The sequence below is a fragment of the Podarcis erhardii genome (genome assembly GCF_964252035.2).
Source record: "Podarcis erhardii genome assembly, chromosome: 3".
Taxonomy (NCBI): Eukaryota; Metazoa; Chordata; class Lepidosauria; order Squamata; family Lacertidae; genus Podarcis; species Podarcis erhardii.
Window position 1 is genome coordinate 120759728 of NC_138507.1, and position 19073 is coordinate 120778800.

Sequence of the window (19073 nt, forward strand, 5' to 3'; positions counted from 1 at the left end):
TGCTGTCATTTTCTTGCACCAGAACTGGGCTGGTTGGCGAATCAGACGTTTATGTTACAAGTCTTTCCCAAGCTGGTGCCCTCTGGATCTTTAATAATAATAATAATAATAATAATAATAATAATAATTTATTTATATCCCGCCCTCTCCAGACAAAGCCAGGCTCACAGCGGCTAACAACAATAAAAAGAGACAATTTACATAAAATCACAGTCAATTAATTGAAATACATTCTAAAATCAATTCATTCTAAAATCATTTCAGAATCAAATTAATGGCAACCATGGGGCTGGAGTTCTGTGAGGATTACCAAAGGAGGGGGTCAGGCTGTGCCTTGGCCAAAGGTCTGGTGGAACATCTCTGTCTTGCAGGCCCTGCGGAAAGATGTCAAGTCCTGCAGGGCCCTAGTCTCTTGGGACAGAGCATTCCACCAGATCGGGGCCATGGCTGAAAAGGCCCTGGCTCTGGTTGAGGCCAGACTAACCTCCCTGTGGCCTGGGACCTCCAAGATGTTTTTGTTTGAAGACTGTAAGGTCCTCCGTGGGACATACCAGGAGAGGCGGTCCGTAGGTACGAGAGTCCTAGGCGGTATAGGGCTTTAAAGGTTAAAACCAGCACCTTAAACCTGATCCTGTACTCCACCGGGAGCCAGTGCAGCTGGTATAATACCGGATGAATGTGATCTGGCAGCGAAGACCCCATAAGGAGTCTCGCCGCGGCATTCTGCACCCGCTGGAGTTTCTGGGTCAGTCTCAAGGGCAGCCCCACGTAGAGCGAGTTACAATAATCCAGTCTGGAGGTGACCGTCGCGTGGATCACAGTGGCTAGGTCAGGGCGAGAGAGGTAAGGAGCCAACTGCTTAGCTTGGCGGAGATGAAAAAATGCCGCCTTTGTTATAGCTTTGGACTACAACTTCCATTAGCGCCAGCCAGCACTCCTGATGGGAGTTGTAGTCCTTGGGGAAGGCTGCTGCTGTAGGCGAACGAGTGAAATGAAAAGGGATTTGATGGCAGGAGGCTGCTTCTCTGCCTTAGTTTGTCTCCATGTTCTACATTTCCATTCCTATCCACTTGGGCACTGAGGATCAATAGTTGATTAACAAGCCTAGTTCTCCGTTCAGCCGGGAATTTAAATAGCCTGTCCCGGCGAGCTAATTGCTCTCGGGGTTAAAGAGGATGCCTTCTGTTTGTGCTGTGCTCAAAATTTCAGAGCCGGTATAGTTGAAGGCAACAATTCTTCTGAATATCGGTTGCTGGAAACCCCAGGAAGGGAGAGGGCTCTGGGTTCGAATCCTGCATGCAGGTTTCAGACAGCCATCTGGTTGGCCACTGTGAGAACAGAATGCTTTTGGGGGGGAAATCATTTAAAAGCACCACTGGGACATGAAATTTATTACGGTCAGAGACCAGCTTGAGAAACACAAATGGAACTACAATCCCAAAAGCAAAACAAACATTTAAAACAATATACAACAATGGATTTTAGGTTTAAAAGTGCGATGGGCATATAAACACACAAAAACTTTAAAATAGACTACCTTAGAGGAATGACCCAAAGTCGCCCGTGGATCCGGATTTGGGAATTTTCTTAACAAACTAGATTGAATCGGGGGGTGGTCTGCGCCTACAGATCTGTGCGCAGAATCTGGCGACAATCTGGGTCGTCTTGTTGTCTTTGCCTAACAGGAGAAGATTGAATTTTTGCTTTACTGGGAGGTCAGCGAGCCTCACCAGCAGGGGGTCAATGGTTTCTCTACGTGCCTCATCGTAAAAGGGACATCTAAAAAATATGTGTTCAGGGCTTCCTATCTCCCCCAAAGGACAGGCACAAATTCTATGGAAGCACCACTGTAAGTGTTTATGTGAAAGGTTTATACCATGAGTAGGCAAACTAAGGCCCGGCCAGGGGCCGGATCCAGCCCAATCGCCTTCTCAATTCGGCTCAGCATGTTTTTACATGAGTAGAATGTGTGCTTTTATTTAAAATGCATCTCTGGGTTATTTGTGGAGCATAGGAATTTGTTCATATATTTTTTTCAAAATATCGTCCGGCCCACCACAAGTTCTGAGGGACAGTGGACCAGCCCCCTGCTGAAAAAGTTTGCTGACCCCTGGTTTATACCCTGACTTTCCTAAATATAATAAGGTCCAAGGCAGCAAGGCAGCTACTGACATCGTGATTAAAATGATTAAATTAAATCAAAACCTTGAGCCAGCCTTGGCCAACCTGGTGCCCTCCGGATATTTTGGACTAAGGTTCAGAAAAGGGCAGCCAGAATGATGGATGGAGGGGATGGAGGCACTCCTGTACAAGAATAATATTGCAGCTTTCGGGACTTTCCAGTTCAGAGAAATCAGAAGCGAAAGGGGATGCGATAGAAGTTTAAAAACAGGAAGCATCCCTCTGAAAAGCCCCCATATGCGATTCAAAATAAAACTTTAGAATACAGTTTCATTATAAACAAATGAAATTCGGAGTCTCCTTCTTTGGAGGTCTTTAAGCAGAGGCTTGACAACCATATGTCAGGAGTGCTCTGATGGTGCTTCCTGCTTGGCAGGGGGTTGGACTCGATGGCCCTTGTGGTCTCTTCCAACTCTATGATTCTATGATTCTAAATTGGGTGGGAGTGGGAGGAGACAGGCAGACACTTCTGTAGCCCCACGGAACGTCCTGCTCCGACTTGCTCTGCCCCGTGGGGGCTGGCCCCGTCCCCACGGGCTCCTGGCCCCGCCCCCATGGGCACCTGGCCCCACCTCTGGGCGCAGGGCACATGCGCCGCCCCCAGGCGCCCAATCTGCCACTGGCCTCAGGAGCTCCTCTCTATTCCCTGCCTTGGACCTCCTTTGCCCATGTCCTTGTTTCTCTCTGCAGAAGTTGTCCGTCTCTTCCTCGCACGGTGAGTCGCCGCAGCTGATCAACACCAAGGAGTGCAACGGGAGCATCAACACCACTTGCACGACCCCCGACGAGGCCGAGGAGTCGGACACCAGGGTACAGTGGGGCTGGGGGAGGCCGAGAAAGAGCCACAGGGCCAGGCGCACCACTCAAATGCTTTCCCCAAGGAAAGCACATGGAAATTGAGAATATATTTATTTTTGAATTTGCATTTTATTTGTTTGTTAACATTCTTATACTGTGGTGCCCCGCAAGACGAACGCCTCGCAAGACGGAAAACCCGCTAGACGAAAGGGTTTTCCGTTTTGGAGGCGCTTCGCAAAACGAATTTCCCTATGGGCTTGCTTCACAAGACGAAAATGTCTTGCGAGTTCCTGCGGGGTTTTTCCCCCCTCCCCCCCTTTTCCTAAGCCGCTAAGCCCTTATCAGCTGATCCACTGATAAGCCGCTTAACAGCTGATCGCTAAAAGCCGCTAAGCCGCTAATAGCGCTAATCCGCTAAGCTGTCAATGGGCTTGCTTCGCAAGACGAAAAAACCGCTATACGAAGAGCCTCACGGAACGGATTAATTTCGTCTTGCGAGGCACCACTGTATTACATCGGTAAATGTTGTCATATTACATCACAGGACTTATTATAATATAATTTCCAACACGTATACAAAAATTATATACAAATTTTATATACCTAGAAAGAAAATGAAACAAAAAAAGAGAAGACAAAACAAAAACAAATTTCCCCCCAAAATCATATACATACCAACACACTAGACTTCCTGTCTATCCCGTTGTATATTCCATTTTTGACAAATGATTGTACTCTTATTATTGTATATTTCTTTACATTTTATCTAATGCATTCCTATATCAATATGTGCTCTTAGTCTTATTTCTCAACTCAGTCTCACTCCAACATTAATCAAATGCTAGCATAGATAGCGAACCTTTACTGTATTTTTGAACATACGTTTTATATCTATCCCACTTTTCCATAATTTTTTTGTTTTGAATTGCCTCTCAGGGTATTGAGAAAATTAGAGCACCTGGGCAAACCTAACCGGCTGCTCCCCTCTAGCACAAAGCAGAAATTGCCTGAGGCGATGCGCACTTTTTTTAGAAATGTAAAAACACAAGTTGTTTGTTTGTTCGAAGCATGTTTCCCTCTCCCTTCAACCGAGAGAGGTTCCCAGACTGGCTTACAAAGATCAATAATGACTATCGTAAAAATAATGGAGCCACAGAGCCGTAAAAAAGAGGACAAAATTCATTGGGAGCCTCAAGGAGCTGCACACCAGTCACTGAATATGCTGGAATATCTGTGGATTTATTTGTTTTTTTAAAGCCTTTGATAGTTGAGGACCCTGTAGGCATCTTTGGGGAGAAAAGCATCCCAAAGGGGTGTCAAAGCGTTGTGAGATTTCACCAGGAACTGACCATTATTATTATTTCCAGTCTTGAGGGCTAGAAGCTTGGCTTTGTTTTAAGTGAACCTTGGGACGTGGAACTCTGTGTGCAGTACCAGTGATGAAGATCCTGAGCTGAAGCAAAAAGCAAATAGATGTAGAGCAGACAGAGAAACTTCGGGATGGATTTACAGGAGGAAAGGCTTCCCTTGTTTTTGTTTCACTTGCTTGCATCCTGCCTTCAGTCTAGGATGGCTTAATCAACACTCATCCTCCCTGCTCCCCTGTTGAAGGAAAATGCATTTCTAGATCTCCTTGACCAAGAGCTATCTCTGCACACACACCCCCACTTCCTGGCCCCTGGTGTGAGATTTTACATTTGCATTCCCTTTTCAAAACATGAAATTCATGTGCTGTCTTTCCTGCAAGGAACTTAGGGTGGTGTGCACTGTGAGGTAGGTTAGGCTGAGAGGCAGTGACCAGCCTAAGTTCACCCAGCGTTCTTTGTGATTTGAGTCGGAATTTGAACCCCAGGCCCTAGCCTAACCACTGCACCAAACTGCCTCTTCCCTTCTGCTCAGGTGGTAAACCCCTCCTTCCCCAACCCACGGCGGCGCCTGCGCTTGCGTGACCTGGCCGAGAGGGTGGTGGACGCCTCCGAGAACGAACAGGAGCTCAACAAGCTGCTGAATGAGGCCTTGTTGGAGAGAGAGTCTGTGCAGGCGTAAGTCTCCCCTCCTTCCCACACCTTGGAGTGTGTCTGGTGTGTTTGGGGGTTGGAGGGGGTTGTGGTCGAAAGCAGCTGGAGGGAACCAGGTTAGTGCCCATATACAGAAGTCCTTGGCTATTTTCTGTTAGGGTTTTTAGACCTTTAGACCTGCCACCTTTCTTCCATCATGGAACCCAAGGTGGTTCTTCAACGGTCTTCCATCTGGGCTTAGCATCGGCAAGCCGATGCAGCTGTGCAGCTGTAAGCACTAACTTGCTTAGCAGGCATGCCAACAATCCTACTGTTCAGGATTGGAAAGCTCTGAAGCGCATAGCCCGCTATTTGAAAGGGACTTTGCACTACAGGCTGAGATTCACCAGTCAGAAGACTGGAGGTCTTGAAATCTTTGCAGATGCTAGTTTTGGAAGTGACACCACGGATGGTACAAGCACTTCTGGAGTATGCTACATGTACAACCACTGTCTGTTTGACTGGTTGTGCAAAAAGCAAACAGTAAGCCTAAGTTCCTGTGAAGCAGAACTCAATGCTCTGTCATTTTCACTCATGGATTGTGAATGGTTGATGCAACTGTTCCAGGACATCAGAGTTTCTGTGAAATGTCCCATACAGGTGTATCAAGACAATTGATCCTGTTTGGCTTTGCTGAACTCAAGAGAGTTGCAAGCAAAGAACCAAATACTTGCAGATTAAGTTACATCATGCAAGACAGCGTATTCAGAAAGGACTCATTCAGGTGTCCTACATGCCAGAAAATGAAATTCCTGCAGATCTATTGTCTAAGGTTGTTAACAGAGAACAACTTAAGGTTTATGTACAGAGGTAGCAGTTGGGTTGAACCACAGGTGCTACAGGTTACACGGAAAGGGGGAGGATGTTAGGTTATAGTTCCGTTCCACCTTAAAAGGGTCAGGCATGATTGTTGTGTATCACATGCTTGTTTACTCTCAGTACTGTCTGCTGGGAACTTCTGTTTTGTATATAGCTTTTGTTTCTGGCTGTTTTCCTGGACACGGAGGCAAGCAGTCATGTTTTCCTTTGTTCTGAACTACGTTGAATAAAGCTGTAAATATGCTCTTCTGTCTGCATCTTTCATTATGGAGACTCTGCTGGAAGGGTGTGCAAGGGTCTTGGAATGTCTCGTGTCGCTAATTGACCGATGCTGTTCCACAGGAGACCGGTTATCGTCCAGAGACAACTGGGGGCCTGCCTGATGCCTCCGTCTCCCTGACAGTATCCCAACAGTATGCCCTCAGACCACGTCCCGGGAGCAAATACATGATTTACCATTTTGAAAAATGGAAACCTGAGGTTCTCAGGAATCAGGGCACCAGAAACAAGCCTGGAGGCCAGACCAGTGTCCCACCTGGTCCAGCATCCTGTGGCCAACCGGATTCTCCCAAGGGAAACCCGCAACCAGGACCTCAACGCAAGAGCCCTCTATCCTCCTGTGGTTCCAGCAACCAGCAGATGGAAGCATTGCTTCCTGCAGTAGTGGAGGTAGACCAAGGTTTCCCAAAACTTGGGTCTGCAGCTCTTGTTGGACTACAACTCCCATCATCTGGTCTTGCTAACTAGGGATGATGGGAATTGTAGTCCAACAACAGACGGAGACCCAAGTTTGGGAAACAATGGGGCATAGAGCATAGCCATTAGGGTTAGCAGCCCTTGAAAGCCTTGTTCTTCATTTGGAAGGCTCAGATAGGAGACAGTGAAAAAATGCCTTAGATAACCTGGTTGGCTGGCATCCGTCTGTCTTGGGAGACCAGGGGAGAGTGCACCTCGGTGGGTGAAGAAGACCACTGCCAGTCAGAGTATGTAGCACTGATCTAGATGGGCCATGGTGTGATTTTGCATGAGGCCCCATATGATGTGTCTTGTGCGCAACACATCGTATGGGGACTTCTGGCGAGGAAAAATGGCGGGCGCCACGGCAGCAAGCAGTTCCTTAAGCCAGCCAGAGCCAACTGTGCTACCAGGCTGGCTCTGGGCTGCTGACTGCTGCTGCCGCTGCCACTGCCAAGGGGAAACCGGGGGCATCTGGCGGTACAGATCTCCTGCCCCCTTCCCCCTTTGTTTTGACTGATTGGGGCAGGCTCGGGCGGGCGGGCATTGCCCAGTTTTTAAAGAACTCTGTGCATTTATGTTTCACAGGGTGCAAAAGAAGGGCTTTGCAGCACCTTTATACAATATGCATGTGTGCTTGGGCACAGGGTCTTTTGGTTCACCATCCCCACCACTGACTCCCTGTTGCTACTCAGCTTCAAAATAATAATAATATTATTATTATTAATAATAATAATAATCTCCCCAGATTCATTGAAAAAAATCTGGTAACCATAACATAGAAGGATAGCTCATCTACGGCAGAATCCTGATCTCACAGTGGCCGGCCGCATGCCTGTGGGAAGCCTATAAGCAGGGAGGGCCTGAGAGCAACAGCACTCACCTGTAAGATTTCCAGCAAACAGCAGTTGAGGTGGGACATAGCTGTCCTGCAGACCTTCTAGGAATCCTAAGTTCTCCACACGTCTCTTGTTTCTGGCAGGTTGAAGGGCAGATCCACCTATCGACTCTCCATGCGTTTCATCGACCCCGAGATGGAGACCCGGTACTCGGTGGAAAAGGAGAAGCAGAGCGGGGCGGCCTTCAGCTGTTCCTGCGTTGTCCTGTTCTTCACCGCCCTCGTGGAGATCTTCATTGATCCACAGTGAGTGCAGCTTGGTCCAATATGACATGGGTGTCGAAGCTAGAGGCTCAACCATCACGTGTTCCTTTTTGGTGCTTCTAGACTGTCAGTGTTTCGCAGGAAGGATTCGAGCCCATGCCGTAGGTTTGCATGATCATTGTAAACCATTTCTCTCTGTGTGTGTGTGTTTGTGTGTGCATGTGTACACACGCAAAATAAAATGATAACAAAAATAAGAAAGTGGATCAATCCACCCTGTTGCTCTAGTGTAATTACCAACACACAAACATACACAAAACCTTTAGGAATGTGGGATGAACAATGGGAAGCCCTATAAACACCCCCAAGCAAATCAGGATGGATGTTTAATATAAGGAGGCTGCATTTTAATGTTTTAATGTTGTATTTTAATCTTGTTTTTTAAGTTGTATTTCAATCAATTGTTTTATATTGGGTGTTAGCCGTCCTGAGCCCAGTCTTTGCTGGGGAGGGCGGGGTATAAATAAATTATTATTTTTTTTATTATTTAATATGTTCGAACATTCAAGATTAAAAAACCTTGGGTAAGCTTTGTGTAGAGATGTGAAGAGCTGGGGAAAAACTGGAAATATGGGGGGCGGGGCATTTTCTCTCATTCCCCCCCCCCTTTTTTTTCAGAATCAAGGAGGGTGAGGAACTCAGAAAAAAACGGGGGGAGAATGGGATTTCCTCTGCCGCAATTTTTCTGTCCCTGCCCCCCGCACCAGGTTTCGCATCTCCAGTTTTGTGCAAGAAAGCTGGGATGAATGCTGGGAAAAGCAGACTCTCTAGAGACCCCCTTAACCCTGGAAATCTCAGGGGCAGCCCTGAAGCCTCCCGAACATCTGCGAGAGGCTGATGGGAAGATCTGCTCTTTCCACCCACGTTCCATCTTAAGACAATGAGTGACCGTAGGCTGGTTTTCTCCAGATGGCCCTCTTTGCAGAGCATTCAAAGTTCGTGGGGAGGTCACATGACGCTGGCTGTTTATTGACCCGGTGGCTAACCACTGCACCACACTGCCTTTCATTGTATGCTTTTAGATTTATTTATTTTCCAGCTGAGAATTCTGCTGCCTCTTAAGTCTGTGTAGAGCAATGGATCCTTGACTTCCATTTTGCCTTTCTCTTTTTCTTCCTTCCTTTCAGGCTGAAGACAAATTATGTGACGTTCGTTGTCGGGGAGGTTTTGCTGCTCATCCTTACTCTCTGCTCTCTGGCTGCCATCTTTCCCAGGGTAAGGGCCTCTCCCCACAATGCCTCTCCCCTCCCCTCCCCTCTCAACACACACACACACACAAACACACACACACACACACACACACACACAATGTGCAGTCATTACTCAAATGCAGCCATCAAATGTATATTGTGCCCTTTCTTGCAATGGAGCTCAGGGTGGACTTGTGGGGAAATAAGACTCCTGCGCCCCAAGCAAATCCTTCTGCACTGGGGCTCCATGCTTCCCCAGGACTCAGCCTGGGGCAGTGGCGTAGCATGGGGGGTGCAGGGGGTGCTGGCCACACCAAGCGCAACATCTGGGGGGGGGGACGTGCTCGCCGCCTCCGGAGTCGCTGAAGAGCCTCGGGCGCAGGCTGTAGCAGAGCCCCATGTCTCGCGGAACCATCGAGCTGTGCGCGCGTCCGGGCTGAAGGCGTCCGGCAGGCAGCGGCTCTCAGCGCTCGCCGCGGTCCCCGCGTGTCAGGGCCGCGGAGGGCGCGCCAGGCAGCCCCTCCTCACAGCCCCCCCGCCGCCGCCACTGCTGCTGCAGCTGCTGGGCCATGTTGCATTTTCCTCGCCTCTCTGCCCTCCTCCTCCTCCGGGCAAGCGGTGTCGTTTGGGCGGCAGCGCCAGTGGCAACTCGCCTCAGATCACCTGACACGGACCAGCCACCGCCACCATGGCTACCTTACCGTAAATACCCCAGCCCAGGCAGCAGCAAGAAGAAGCTGGCAGCGGCGGCAGGTTAGGGGTTAGGGGCGCAAATTACTTGCCTTGCCCCGGGTTAGGGGGCGCAAATTACTTGCCTTGCCCCGGGTGCTGACAACCCACGCTACGCCGCTGGCCTGGGGGAAATTTGCTTCCATTGTGTTGTATCCGAATTAGCGTTGAGTAATGTGTCCCATGAGCAATATCAACTCCCCTATCCTCTCCCACACGTGTTCATGCTTTAGTTATCTCCCGTTTGGACTACTGCAACACTCTCTACGTGGGGCTACCTTTGAAGGTGACCTGGAAACTGCAACTAATCCAGAATGCAGCAGCTAGACTGGTGACTGGGAGCGGCTGCCAAGACCATATAAAACCGGTCTTGAAGGACCTATGCTGGCTCCCAGTACCTTTCCAAGCACAATTCAAAGTATTGGTGCTGACTTTTAAAGCCCTAAATGGCCTCAGTCCTGTATACCTGAAGGAGCGTCTCCACCCCCATCGTTCTGCCCGGACACTGAGGTCCAGCACCGAGGACCTTCTGGCAGTTCCCTCCCTGCGAGAAGTGAAGTTACGGGGAACCAGGCAGAGAGCCTTCTTGGTGGTGGTGCCCGCCCTGTGAAATGCCCTCCCATCAGATGTCAAGGAAATAAGCAACTATCTGACTTTTAAAAGACATCTGAAGGCAGCCCTGTTTAGGGAAGTTTTCAATGTTTAATGTTTTATTGTGTTTTGAATATTCTGTTGGGAGCCGCCCAGAGTGGCTGGGGAAACCTGGCCTGATGGGCAGGGTATAAATAATAAACTATTATTATTATTATTAATTCTAGGGGTGCTTCCGGCCCTCTGGAACATATTTTGGGAAGGTGTGGTATGCCCCCAGGTTGTGTGTGCGGGGGGGGGGGGGAAGGGGTACCAGGGGTCATCTAGCCCAACCCCTGTGGGGCATGGCCCTGGGTCTGAGAAAGGGCTTCTCCTCCAGCTCTGCTTCGAATGCCTTCCTCTCCCTACAGGTTTTCCCTAAGAAGCTTGTGGCTTTTTCCACGTGGATCGACAGAACGAGGTGGGCCAGGAACACCTGGGCCATGTCTGCCATTTTCATCCTCACCATGGCGAACATCGTAGACATGGTAAGCAAATCTTGCGGAAGAGCTCTGCCTGCCCTCTCCAAAGCACGGTGAAAAGACAAAATAAAAAAATTCCTTCCAGTAGCACCTTAAAGACCAACTAAGTTAGTTCTAGGTATGAGCTTTCGTGTGTATGCACACTTCTTCAGATACACTGAAACAGAAGTCACCAGACCCTTCTATATAGTGAGAAGGTGGGGAGGGGTATTACAGAGAAACCAGTAGGAGAACACTTCAATCTCCCAGGACATTCTCTACAAGATCTCAAAGTAGCTGTTCAATTACAAAGGAATTTCAGAAATAGACTGGAAAGAGAAGCTGCTGAATTGCAACTTATTACCAAACTTAAAACCATGGAGAAACCTGGTCTGAACAAAGACATTGGATTCTTATCTCATTATACATGGCAAAGCCATTTTTCACCTTCTCACCCCTTGCTTTTTCCTGTAAGACCTATTGCAGTCGTTAAGAGTCGTCAACAGGCTCATCACAGCTATCTGCCAATCACCCATTCCCACCACCCTTCTGAGCAATACCCCACCCCACCTTCTCACTATATAGAAGGGTCTGGTGACTTCTGTTTCAGTGTATCTGAAGAAGTGTGCATGCACACGAAAGCTCATACCTAGAACTAACTTAGTTGGTCTTTATTTTGTTTTGACTATGGCAGACCAACACGGCTACCTATCTGTAAATGGTGGAAAGAGTCGTCCTGGGATGTGTGAATGTCTCGCTTAGCACTGAGGGCAAGCCAGTGTTGTTGTTTCCAAAATATGGCATTATGCTAAAAGTGTTGTTTCCTGGTGTGGGGCAGCCGCACTCCAACCGGCAGCTTTCTGGCTGCAGTTGGACAAAAGTACAGTCATACCTCGGGTTACAGACGTTTCAGGTTGTGTTTTATTTGGGTTACAGACCTGCTGTAATGGTTATAAGGGGTTGCTCGTGCGTAAGTTACTTCCACTCCTGGCTAGGTAGCCTGGTTAAACCTGTTATGGCTGGTCAGCCCTTCACTTTGTGGCTGTTCAGTCGCTAGCAAAATCCATCAGTGGGCGTTTCTTGAACTTCTTCCAGCAAAGAAGTTCTTTGACGCCAAGTCTACGCCTACTTTCCCTGCGCGGAAGTCTTCTGCGCAGGGTGGGTGTGGGTAGCGGAGGACCCGTGCTCTCCCCGCTGGTCTCCAGCGAAGAGTCTTGGAGCCCCCTCGCCGATTCTCCCATCTGCCCTCCTCTATCCCTGGTGTTACGCTGATTTCCTTCCCCAGCCGATGAGCTCCCTCTCTCCCTGCTGGGCCCCTCTCCAGCATCGCTTGAGAGCCTTGCCTCCACCTCTGGCTCCGATGTCAGTTCCCTGACACCTGCCAAAACCCGGAAGTACCAGAACGGGTTACTTCCAGGTTTCGGGGGTCGCACATGCGCAGAAGTTCCGAATCACAACCCACGTGTGCACAGACGTGCCGCTGCGGGTTGCGAATGCTGCGGATTGCGAACATGCATCCCACTCGGATAATGTTCGCAACCCGATCGTCCACTGTAATGGGCACCTGTGCTACAAGGACAGCTGTCCCCATCTGGGTGACTTCCAGGTGATTTGGACCACAGTCCTTGGTCCCACAAAACATCTGGAGGGCACTGGGTTGCCTTTTCGTGGGAAAAGGAAATGCATGGTTTTGAGACACTTGGTTTCAAAAGAAATATTGCTTAACAGAAAGTGGAGAAGATGCATGTGAATGTTTTAAATAGCTTTTTTTAAATGTAACGGCCGATGGAAAATCGGAAGGCCATTTGAGTTTCCTTTATTTCTTCTCTTCTCTTCTGGGTGGAACTCTGTGCCACCTCGACTCTAGCCCTGAACGCGCAGACGGTCCATTGGGGAGGGAGTCCTCATGGGCCCGAAGTCTCCCCATCACTGCCCTCCCCTCCCCCTTTTTTCCTGACATCTCTGTGAACTCTCCCGCTTCTGGTTTGCAGAGCTGTGCGGTGCAGATCATTAAGGGAAATTAGCAGAAGGCCAGCTGCGGCCAGTTTATTTTTAGAACCTGTTAATAATTGGCCAGACCTTGAACCCTTCCCTGCTGACGCGGCTGATACGGAGGCGCTGCCATTTACACGCTGGGAGACCTTGAGGAGCTTTAAGAAAGCCTTTGGGTGCCCTGGGGTAGATTGATGGGGATCGAGGGAGCTCTGATCTCTCTTTGCAAAGAAAGAAAGAAAGAAAGAAAGAAAGAAAGAAAGAGGAAAACACAACACAAGTGTTGCAGGGATTTATGTATAGGTTGGGGGGGGGTTGCCCCTCCAGCAGATATCATGCACATGCAGCCCACTACCAAAACCAGCACAATCACTTTTGTGACTTTTGTGATTTGTCCCCACAAAACACTTCATTACAGTTTCTTCCTATCAATTCAAAGGGCCTTTGCTGCAAGATACCAAATGGAAGAAATCACCGATAAATGTATCTGTGTACTGGCTCACTGGGAAAACTTCAGAAATTCATATAGACATGTGAGCTCAGCTACTCAGCAGCCCCTCTGCCTGAGTGATAATTCCTGGCATCCTGGTACCTGAGTGCCAGGCAGGTAGCCATTCCAGAAATAACAAACCCAGATGAAGACAAAAGGGTGTGATGAACTTGGCTGGGAAACAGGGAAATGTAAATATTTTTTTTTGTTACACTTGATGGGTGTTTGGTGGAGGGCAAGGGGAACCATGGGGCAGGGTCCAGGATGCTCAGATTACTGCCACCAGACCTCTCATGATGTAACCATGATGTATGAGTGATGTAGTTTGGGGGGGTGTAACATGGGGATTAGCAGCTTATAAAAGTTTGGGTGCTCTTTTGTTCGGGGCTTCCATCTTGTTCCCCCTGGTGGCAGGTGGGAGTCCTGTCACAAGAGTCTTCAATAAAGACCAAGCCTACTGGCTGCTGTTTTGCTCTGGTATTCCTGGCTGGGGTTCTTGGTTTTTGTCCAAGGGAGCCCTCAGATTTCTCCGTTAACACAAGGAAATCTCTGTGCGTCTGAGCACACTCTACCCCCCCCCCACCTTTAATGTGTGGTTGACAGAGGTGGTGAACGATCGTAGTAGTTGGGCGAAATGGACGGGGAGAGAGAGATTGGCTGAGGGGTTGGAAGAGCAAGTGTCCCGGACCCTGAAATCATCATCTAAGGCCCTTCTTTGTGTCCCTCCTCTGTGAGGGGTCTGGAGGGCAGCAACACGAGAACGGGGCCTTTTCTGTGGTGGCTCCCTGCTTGTGGGATGCTCTCCCCAGGGAGGCTTGTCTGGCGCCTTCATTATACAGTCATACCTCGGGTTGAATATGCTTCACGTTGAGCGTTTTTAAGTTACACTCCGTGGTGACCCGGAAGTAATGGAACGCGTTACTTCCAGGTTTCGCTGCTCATGCATATGCAGATGTTCAAAATGACGTCATGCGCAGAAGCGGCAAAACACAGCCCACACAGTCGCATGTTACGTTCTACTCAGGATGCGAGCAGGGCTCCAGAATGGATCCTGTTTGCATCCAGAGGTACCACTGTACACCTTTAGGCGCCATGCGAAGATGTTCCTTTTCAACCAGGCCTTGGGTTTCTTGCAAACCGCTCTGAGATCTTTTGATGAATGGGACTTCCGGGTTAGCGCCATCGGCGAATGGCGGAGTTCCTCCGACCGGAGGAACTGGCTCCGTGGGAACTGGGTCTTCCCGTCGCGGCAAAGGTGGGGACCCGCTAGAAATCCCAGGTGGAGGAAGCCTGGGAAAGTGGGGTTCGGCAGAGCACCAGGAGCGCCTCCCCTACTCGCGGGGAACCCCATTTTGGGGCCCCGGAGCGAAGTAGGGTGAGCGGCGTGGTGCTGCGAACTGATTGCTACTTTCACGGAGGGAAGCCACATAGCCATTGCCGGAGAGCGCTGACTTTTTCCTGTCGACAATTGGACTCTTCCGTTTCTACTCTACCCGTGAGTAGAAACGGAAAATTGGACCAAGAAACATCCTAATTTGGCACCGAAGCAGGAAGGTTCAAAACACGAGATCTTTTGATGAATGCTGGGAGACCCGTTTTCCATTCTAAGAGGTACATTTCCCAAAGTTCCCCAAGAAGAGGGATTGGTTGTTAAACCACTCTGGGAATTGTAGCTCTGTGAGGGGAACAACTCTCAGCTCCTTTAACCGACTACATTTCCCAGAATCCTTAGGGGGGGGTGGGAAAGCCGTGACTGCTTAAAGTGGCATGATGTTAATTTAAATGTTGTGACCCAAGAGAAAACCATCATATTTTTTTTCCTCAGCCCTCAGAGTGACAGTGTTGTGACTCTTTTTCACCCTCTGGTGGCTAGGGATCTTAAAACAAATCTCCCTGAGAAATCTGTTTCCAATGGGTTGGTTTGTGCAAATTCAGCAGGAAGAGTTTATTTATAAGAATTATAGCACTAAGGAAGGAGGTGGGTGAATGGGTAGATCTGAGCGAATTCCGTTTTTTAAGAAAGCAAGAATACCTGGAAGAGTGTAAGAAGAATCATCTAGTTCTCCTAAAAGCCAGCTACTCCACCCACAAGTTTCCCAGCAGGAAGAATTAAAGTGATAATTTCGACAAACTTACTGAGTGAGATCCATCGTTCTCTCTGAGGTGAATGCTTTCATTTGCCAGAGACTGGGCAGGTGAGGAAGGCCAGTGGCTGAAATGAAACAAGCACCAGTTTCTGTTGTGTCTGATGAAGATGGTTTTATTTTGGCAGGCTTTGGGGAACTGATTTCTTTTGATAGATACGTTTTAATTCCATAGATAGTTTCATTACTTCTAAACAACAACCTTCTGTTAAGTTTTTAGCTATGTGTGTTTTATCTGTGTTGGTTTGAAAACGTTGAAGCTGCCTCGAGTACCAGTTCTGGAGGAAAGGCAGGACATAAATAAAGGAACAACAATAACAGCAGCAACAACAACTCAACTGCCGTAGGGCTGGGTGATATATTGCTATATCACCCAAAACCAGTTTAAAGTCCATATCGTGATACAGTATTGGTTTCATGATTTTTGAACCGGCAATATATTGTGAATCATGCTTTGTGTGTGTTGCAAAAATCACAATGTGGGGAAAACCGTGAAGCCAGCCCATGCCTCTATATAGCACCGTCCCTATTTTAGACATCGTGATATACCAATATATCACGATGTTCAGCTGGAGATATATCACAATGTCGAAAACCAGCTCCATCCATTGTGATATACTGGCATATCACGATGTTTAGCTGGTGATAAATTGTGATGTTGAAAACCAGCTCCATCCTTATTTCAGACATCACGATATACCAGTATATCACAATGTTTAGCTGGTGATATATTGTGATGTTGAAAACAAGCTCCATCCTTATTTCCAGTACCAGTATATCACAATGGCCAGCTGGCGATATATCGTGATTGTCAGGGGCTCAGGAGCAGAGGCACCGGAGAGGGAGGAAATGGAGAGCGAGGGGGAGGAATCCGAGGGAAGCACAGGAGATGAAAGTGGTCCGAGGGATTCCATGAGCCTCTCCAGCGAATCGGAAGATTCACAGAAGGGAGCGCCGATGGCCAGGGCAAGGGGGGTGCCAAGGGGGAAACCCCAGAAGGAAGGGGCCAGCGGGGACTCCCAGAGCAGCAGTTGGAAATCAGGACCAGCTTCCCCACCAGAGCGCAGTGGGGGGGGGGAGGAGTCCCAGGCATCGGGACCAGTGTTCTCACCATCAGCGAGAGGAGATGAGTCAGGATTGACCACGCCTCCATCGGAGAGCGGGGAAACGGTCAAGAGGAAAGTTACCGGCTGGGCGCGCGCGCCAAGTTCAAATGTACAGGCGAGCGGCACAGCAGGCAGCCCGGATAGGGAGCCAGGTCCTAAAGCCCGCCGGAAGGAGGGGCAAGACTCAGGGGGGTCAGCGTCAGAAGAGTCCAGAAAGGAGGAAACCCCAGGGGGCAGAAGGACCCAGAGGAGGAAAGAACAACGGAAGAGGTGGAGTAAAGCTAGAGTCTTAAACTGGTGTCTAGGAGGCGGAGACTCAGATGGAGCTTCGCCGGTCTAGCTTCTAAGACGTAGAGTTGCACGCTGCGGTTTGGGAATGGAAACTAACCTTCAATAAAGACTTTTATACGTTATTACTGGCTAGCGTTGGTCCTCTGTGAGCTGGGACCTAGAGGCAGCTCTGACAGTGATGTTGAAAACAAGCTCCATCCTTATTTCAGACTGTGATATACCATTATATCGTGATAGTTAGCTGGCGATATATTGTGATGTTGAAAACCCTAATCTGCTGTTTCTGCTTCTGCAGCTCAGCTGCCAGCAGTATTACAAAGACAGCTCTTACAACAGCACGATGCCGGCACTGCTAGACGGGGGCTGCGTTGAGAACCCCAAGTACTACAGCTACATCACCGTATTGGCGCTCATCGCGACCATCATGCTGGTGCAAGTCAGCCACATGGTCAAGCTCACCCTGATGCTCATGATTACCGGTTCGGCGGGAGTGGTCAACGTCGTGGCCTGGGAGCACATCTTCGACAAATATGACGAGGAACGATTCCAAAAGAGCAGGTAAGCCCCCCGGGGTCAGGGGTGTTGGCATCGCGGGGTCGAAAGGCCAGCTGGCTCAGTCCCAGCTGGAACGTCTCCCTCTCAGCCTTGCCGCTGCGAAGATTCATCAACCTCTGCTCCGATGTACATCAGCGACTCAAGCTTGCAGACTTGAGCACACTTTACTCAGCAGCGTATACTGCGCGACAGAAGAGGCTTGAGGCTGTAGATACATACTAAAACTACGCATTTATTTTACATAAATCAGGACAAGGAAACATGTTGTCTCTCCTTGCCATCTTCTCGGAGAGCATAAGAACAACAGCTGTACAGAGAGGACGTTCCGCTTACGCCAGCAATCTGTGCTGGAATGTAAACAGACATGTGGCACGCAACAATCCCATGTCTGCAGCAAAAGGTGGAATGGAATCCCAACATCGGGGAGCGGTGTGGGGTGATGCACCTAGGGGGGGGGGAGGCAGGAATGGAAGATCTCACTATGTGGAAGAGCATAGTTCTTAAAAAAACAACCAACCAACCCACACCACTAAGATCTTCCTGTGTTCTGTGACTTAAGCCTGCAGGTTGGCATGATTCATAAAGCTATTATTTGCAAAAATGAAAATCATAGCGTGTTCTTAAACCACTATGAATATGATCCTTTTACATGGGTTTGTATGTATAATGGTATTTTAGGCACTGTGACTTGCAGTTATTTTTGTTGATCACAGTTTAGTGATTATTTATTGTAGTTGTTAAGAGTGAATTCCAGTTCAATTACTATTTGCTGATGTTTTGAGAGTTAATTTTATTGGGTACTGTTATATTCTACTAGATTATTGACTATTACTTTATTTGGTATAAGTCATTCCATTTTAAAGTTAGGTTTCATTATGACATTTTGTATTGGATCAGATTGTTACAAGATGTGTGTTCTTTGTTGTATATTGTATATTTTGTTGCTGCCACCTTGTGTATAGCAATATGGGACACTCTGTGGTCTAAACCACTGAGCCTCTTGGGCTTGCCAATCAGAAGGCCGGCGGTTCAAATCCCCGTGATGGGGTGAGCTCCCGTTGCTCTGTCCCAGCTCCTGCCAACCTAGCAGTTCAAAAGCATGTCAAAGTGCAAGTAGATAAATAGGTACCTCTCTGGCGGGAAGGTAAACAGGATTTCTGTGCGCTCTGGTTTCCGTCACAGTGTTCTGTTGCGCCAGAAGCGGTTCAGTCCTGCTGGCCACATGACCTGGAAAGCTGTCGGTGGACAAACGCCGGCTCCCTCGGCCTGAAAGTGAGATGAGCATTGCAACCCTATAGTCACCTTGGACTAGATTTAATGTCCAGTGGTCTTTTAGCTTACCTTAGAAAGGTGGTGTACAAATTAAAAGTGAAATGAAATATTTCTAAATCCTACATAAATCCATCTGTGTAGAAAACTAGCACATCAAGGGGAAAGGGATAATCTAGCCTTCTCCCAAAGAGTGGCTTTCTCCATGCAGGGATATTGTTTGGTTTATACCAGGGGTGGCCAGCTTCCAAGAGACTGCGATCCACTCACAGAAGTAAAAACTGGCAGTGATCTACCCCCATTTTTTTAGGGGTTCAGGTCAAAGTTGATGAGCTTTTTGAGGGGAGGGGAAAAGCCCAGTTTTAGGGGGTTTGGGAGGCATAAGTTTCTTAGCTTTGGGAGGTGGGGGCGCAACGTTTTTACATTATATTGGGGTCAAAGAGAAAAAGCAACTCACCAAAGGA

General features: G+C 48.5%; 1 protein-coding gene and 1 long non-coding RNA gene across 2 annotated transcripts in view; one reads left to right on the forward strand and one right to left on the reverse strand.

The window, feature by feature from the left end:
* The window catches only part of ADCY3 (adenylate cyclase 3), a 108628-nt gene that overhangs the window by 82164 nt on the left and 7391 nt on the right, over positions 1-19073 (forward strand). Inside the window, exons 9-14 of the mRNA XM_081854554.1 lie at positions 2872-2991; positions 4879-5021; positions 7573-7734; positions 8880-8967; positions 10673-10789; positions 17081-17343. Of these exons, the coding sequence (XP_081710680.1) occupies positions 2872-2991; positions 4879-5021; positions 7573-7734; positions 8880-8967; positions 10673-10789; positions 17081-17343 (893 nt within the window). The remainder of the gene's footprint in view (positions 1-2871; positions 2992-4878; positions 5022-7572; positions 7735-8879; positions 8968-10672; positions 10790-17080; positions 17344-19073) is intronic.
* LOC309338155 overlaps positions 1-19073 on the reverse strand; it is a 309599-nt gene that overhangs the window by 38960 nt on the left and 251566 nt on the right. The window lies entirely within an intron of this gene.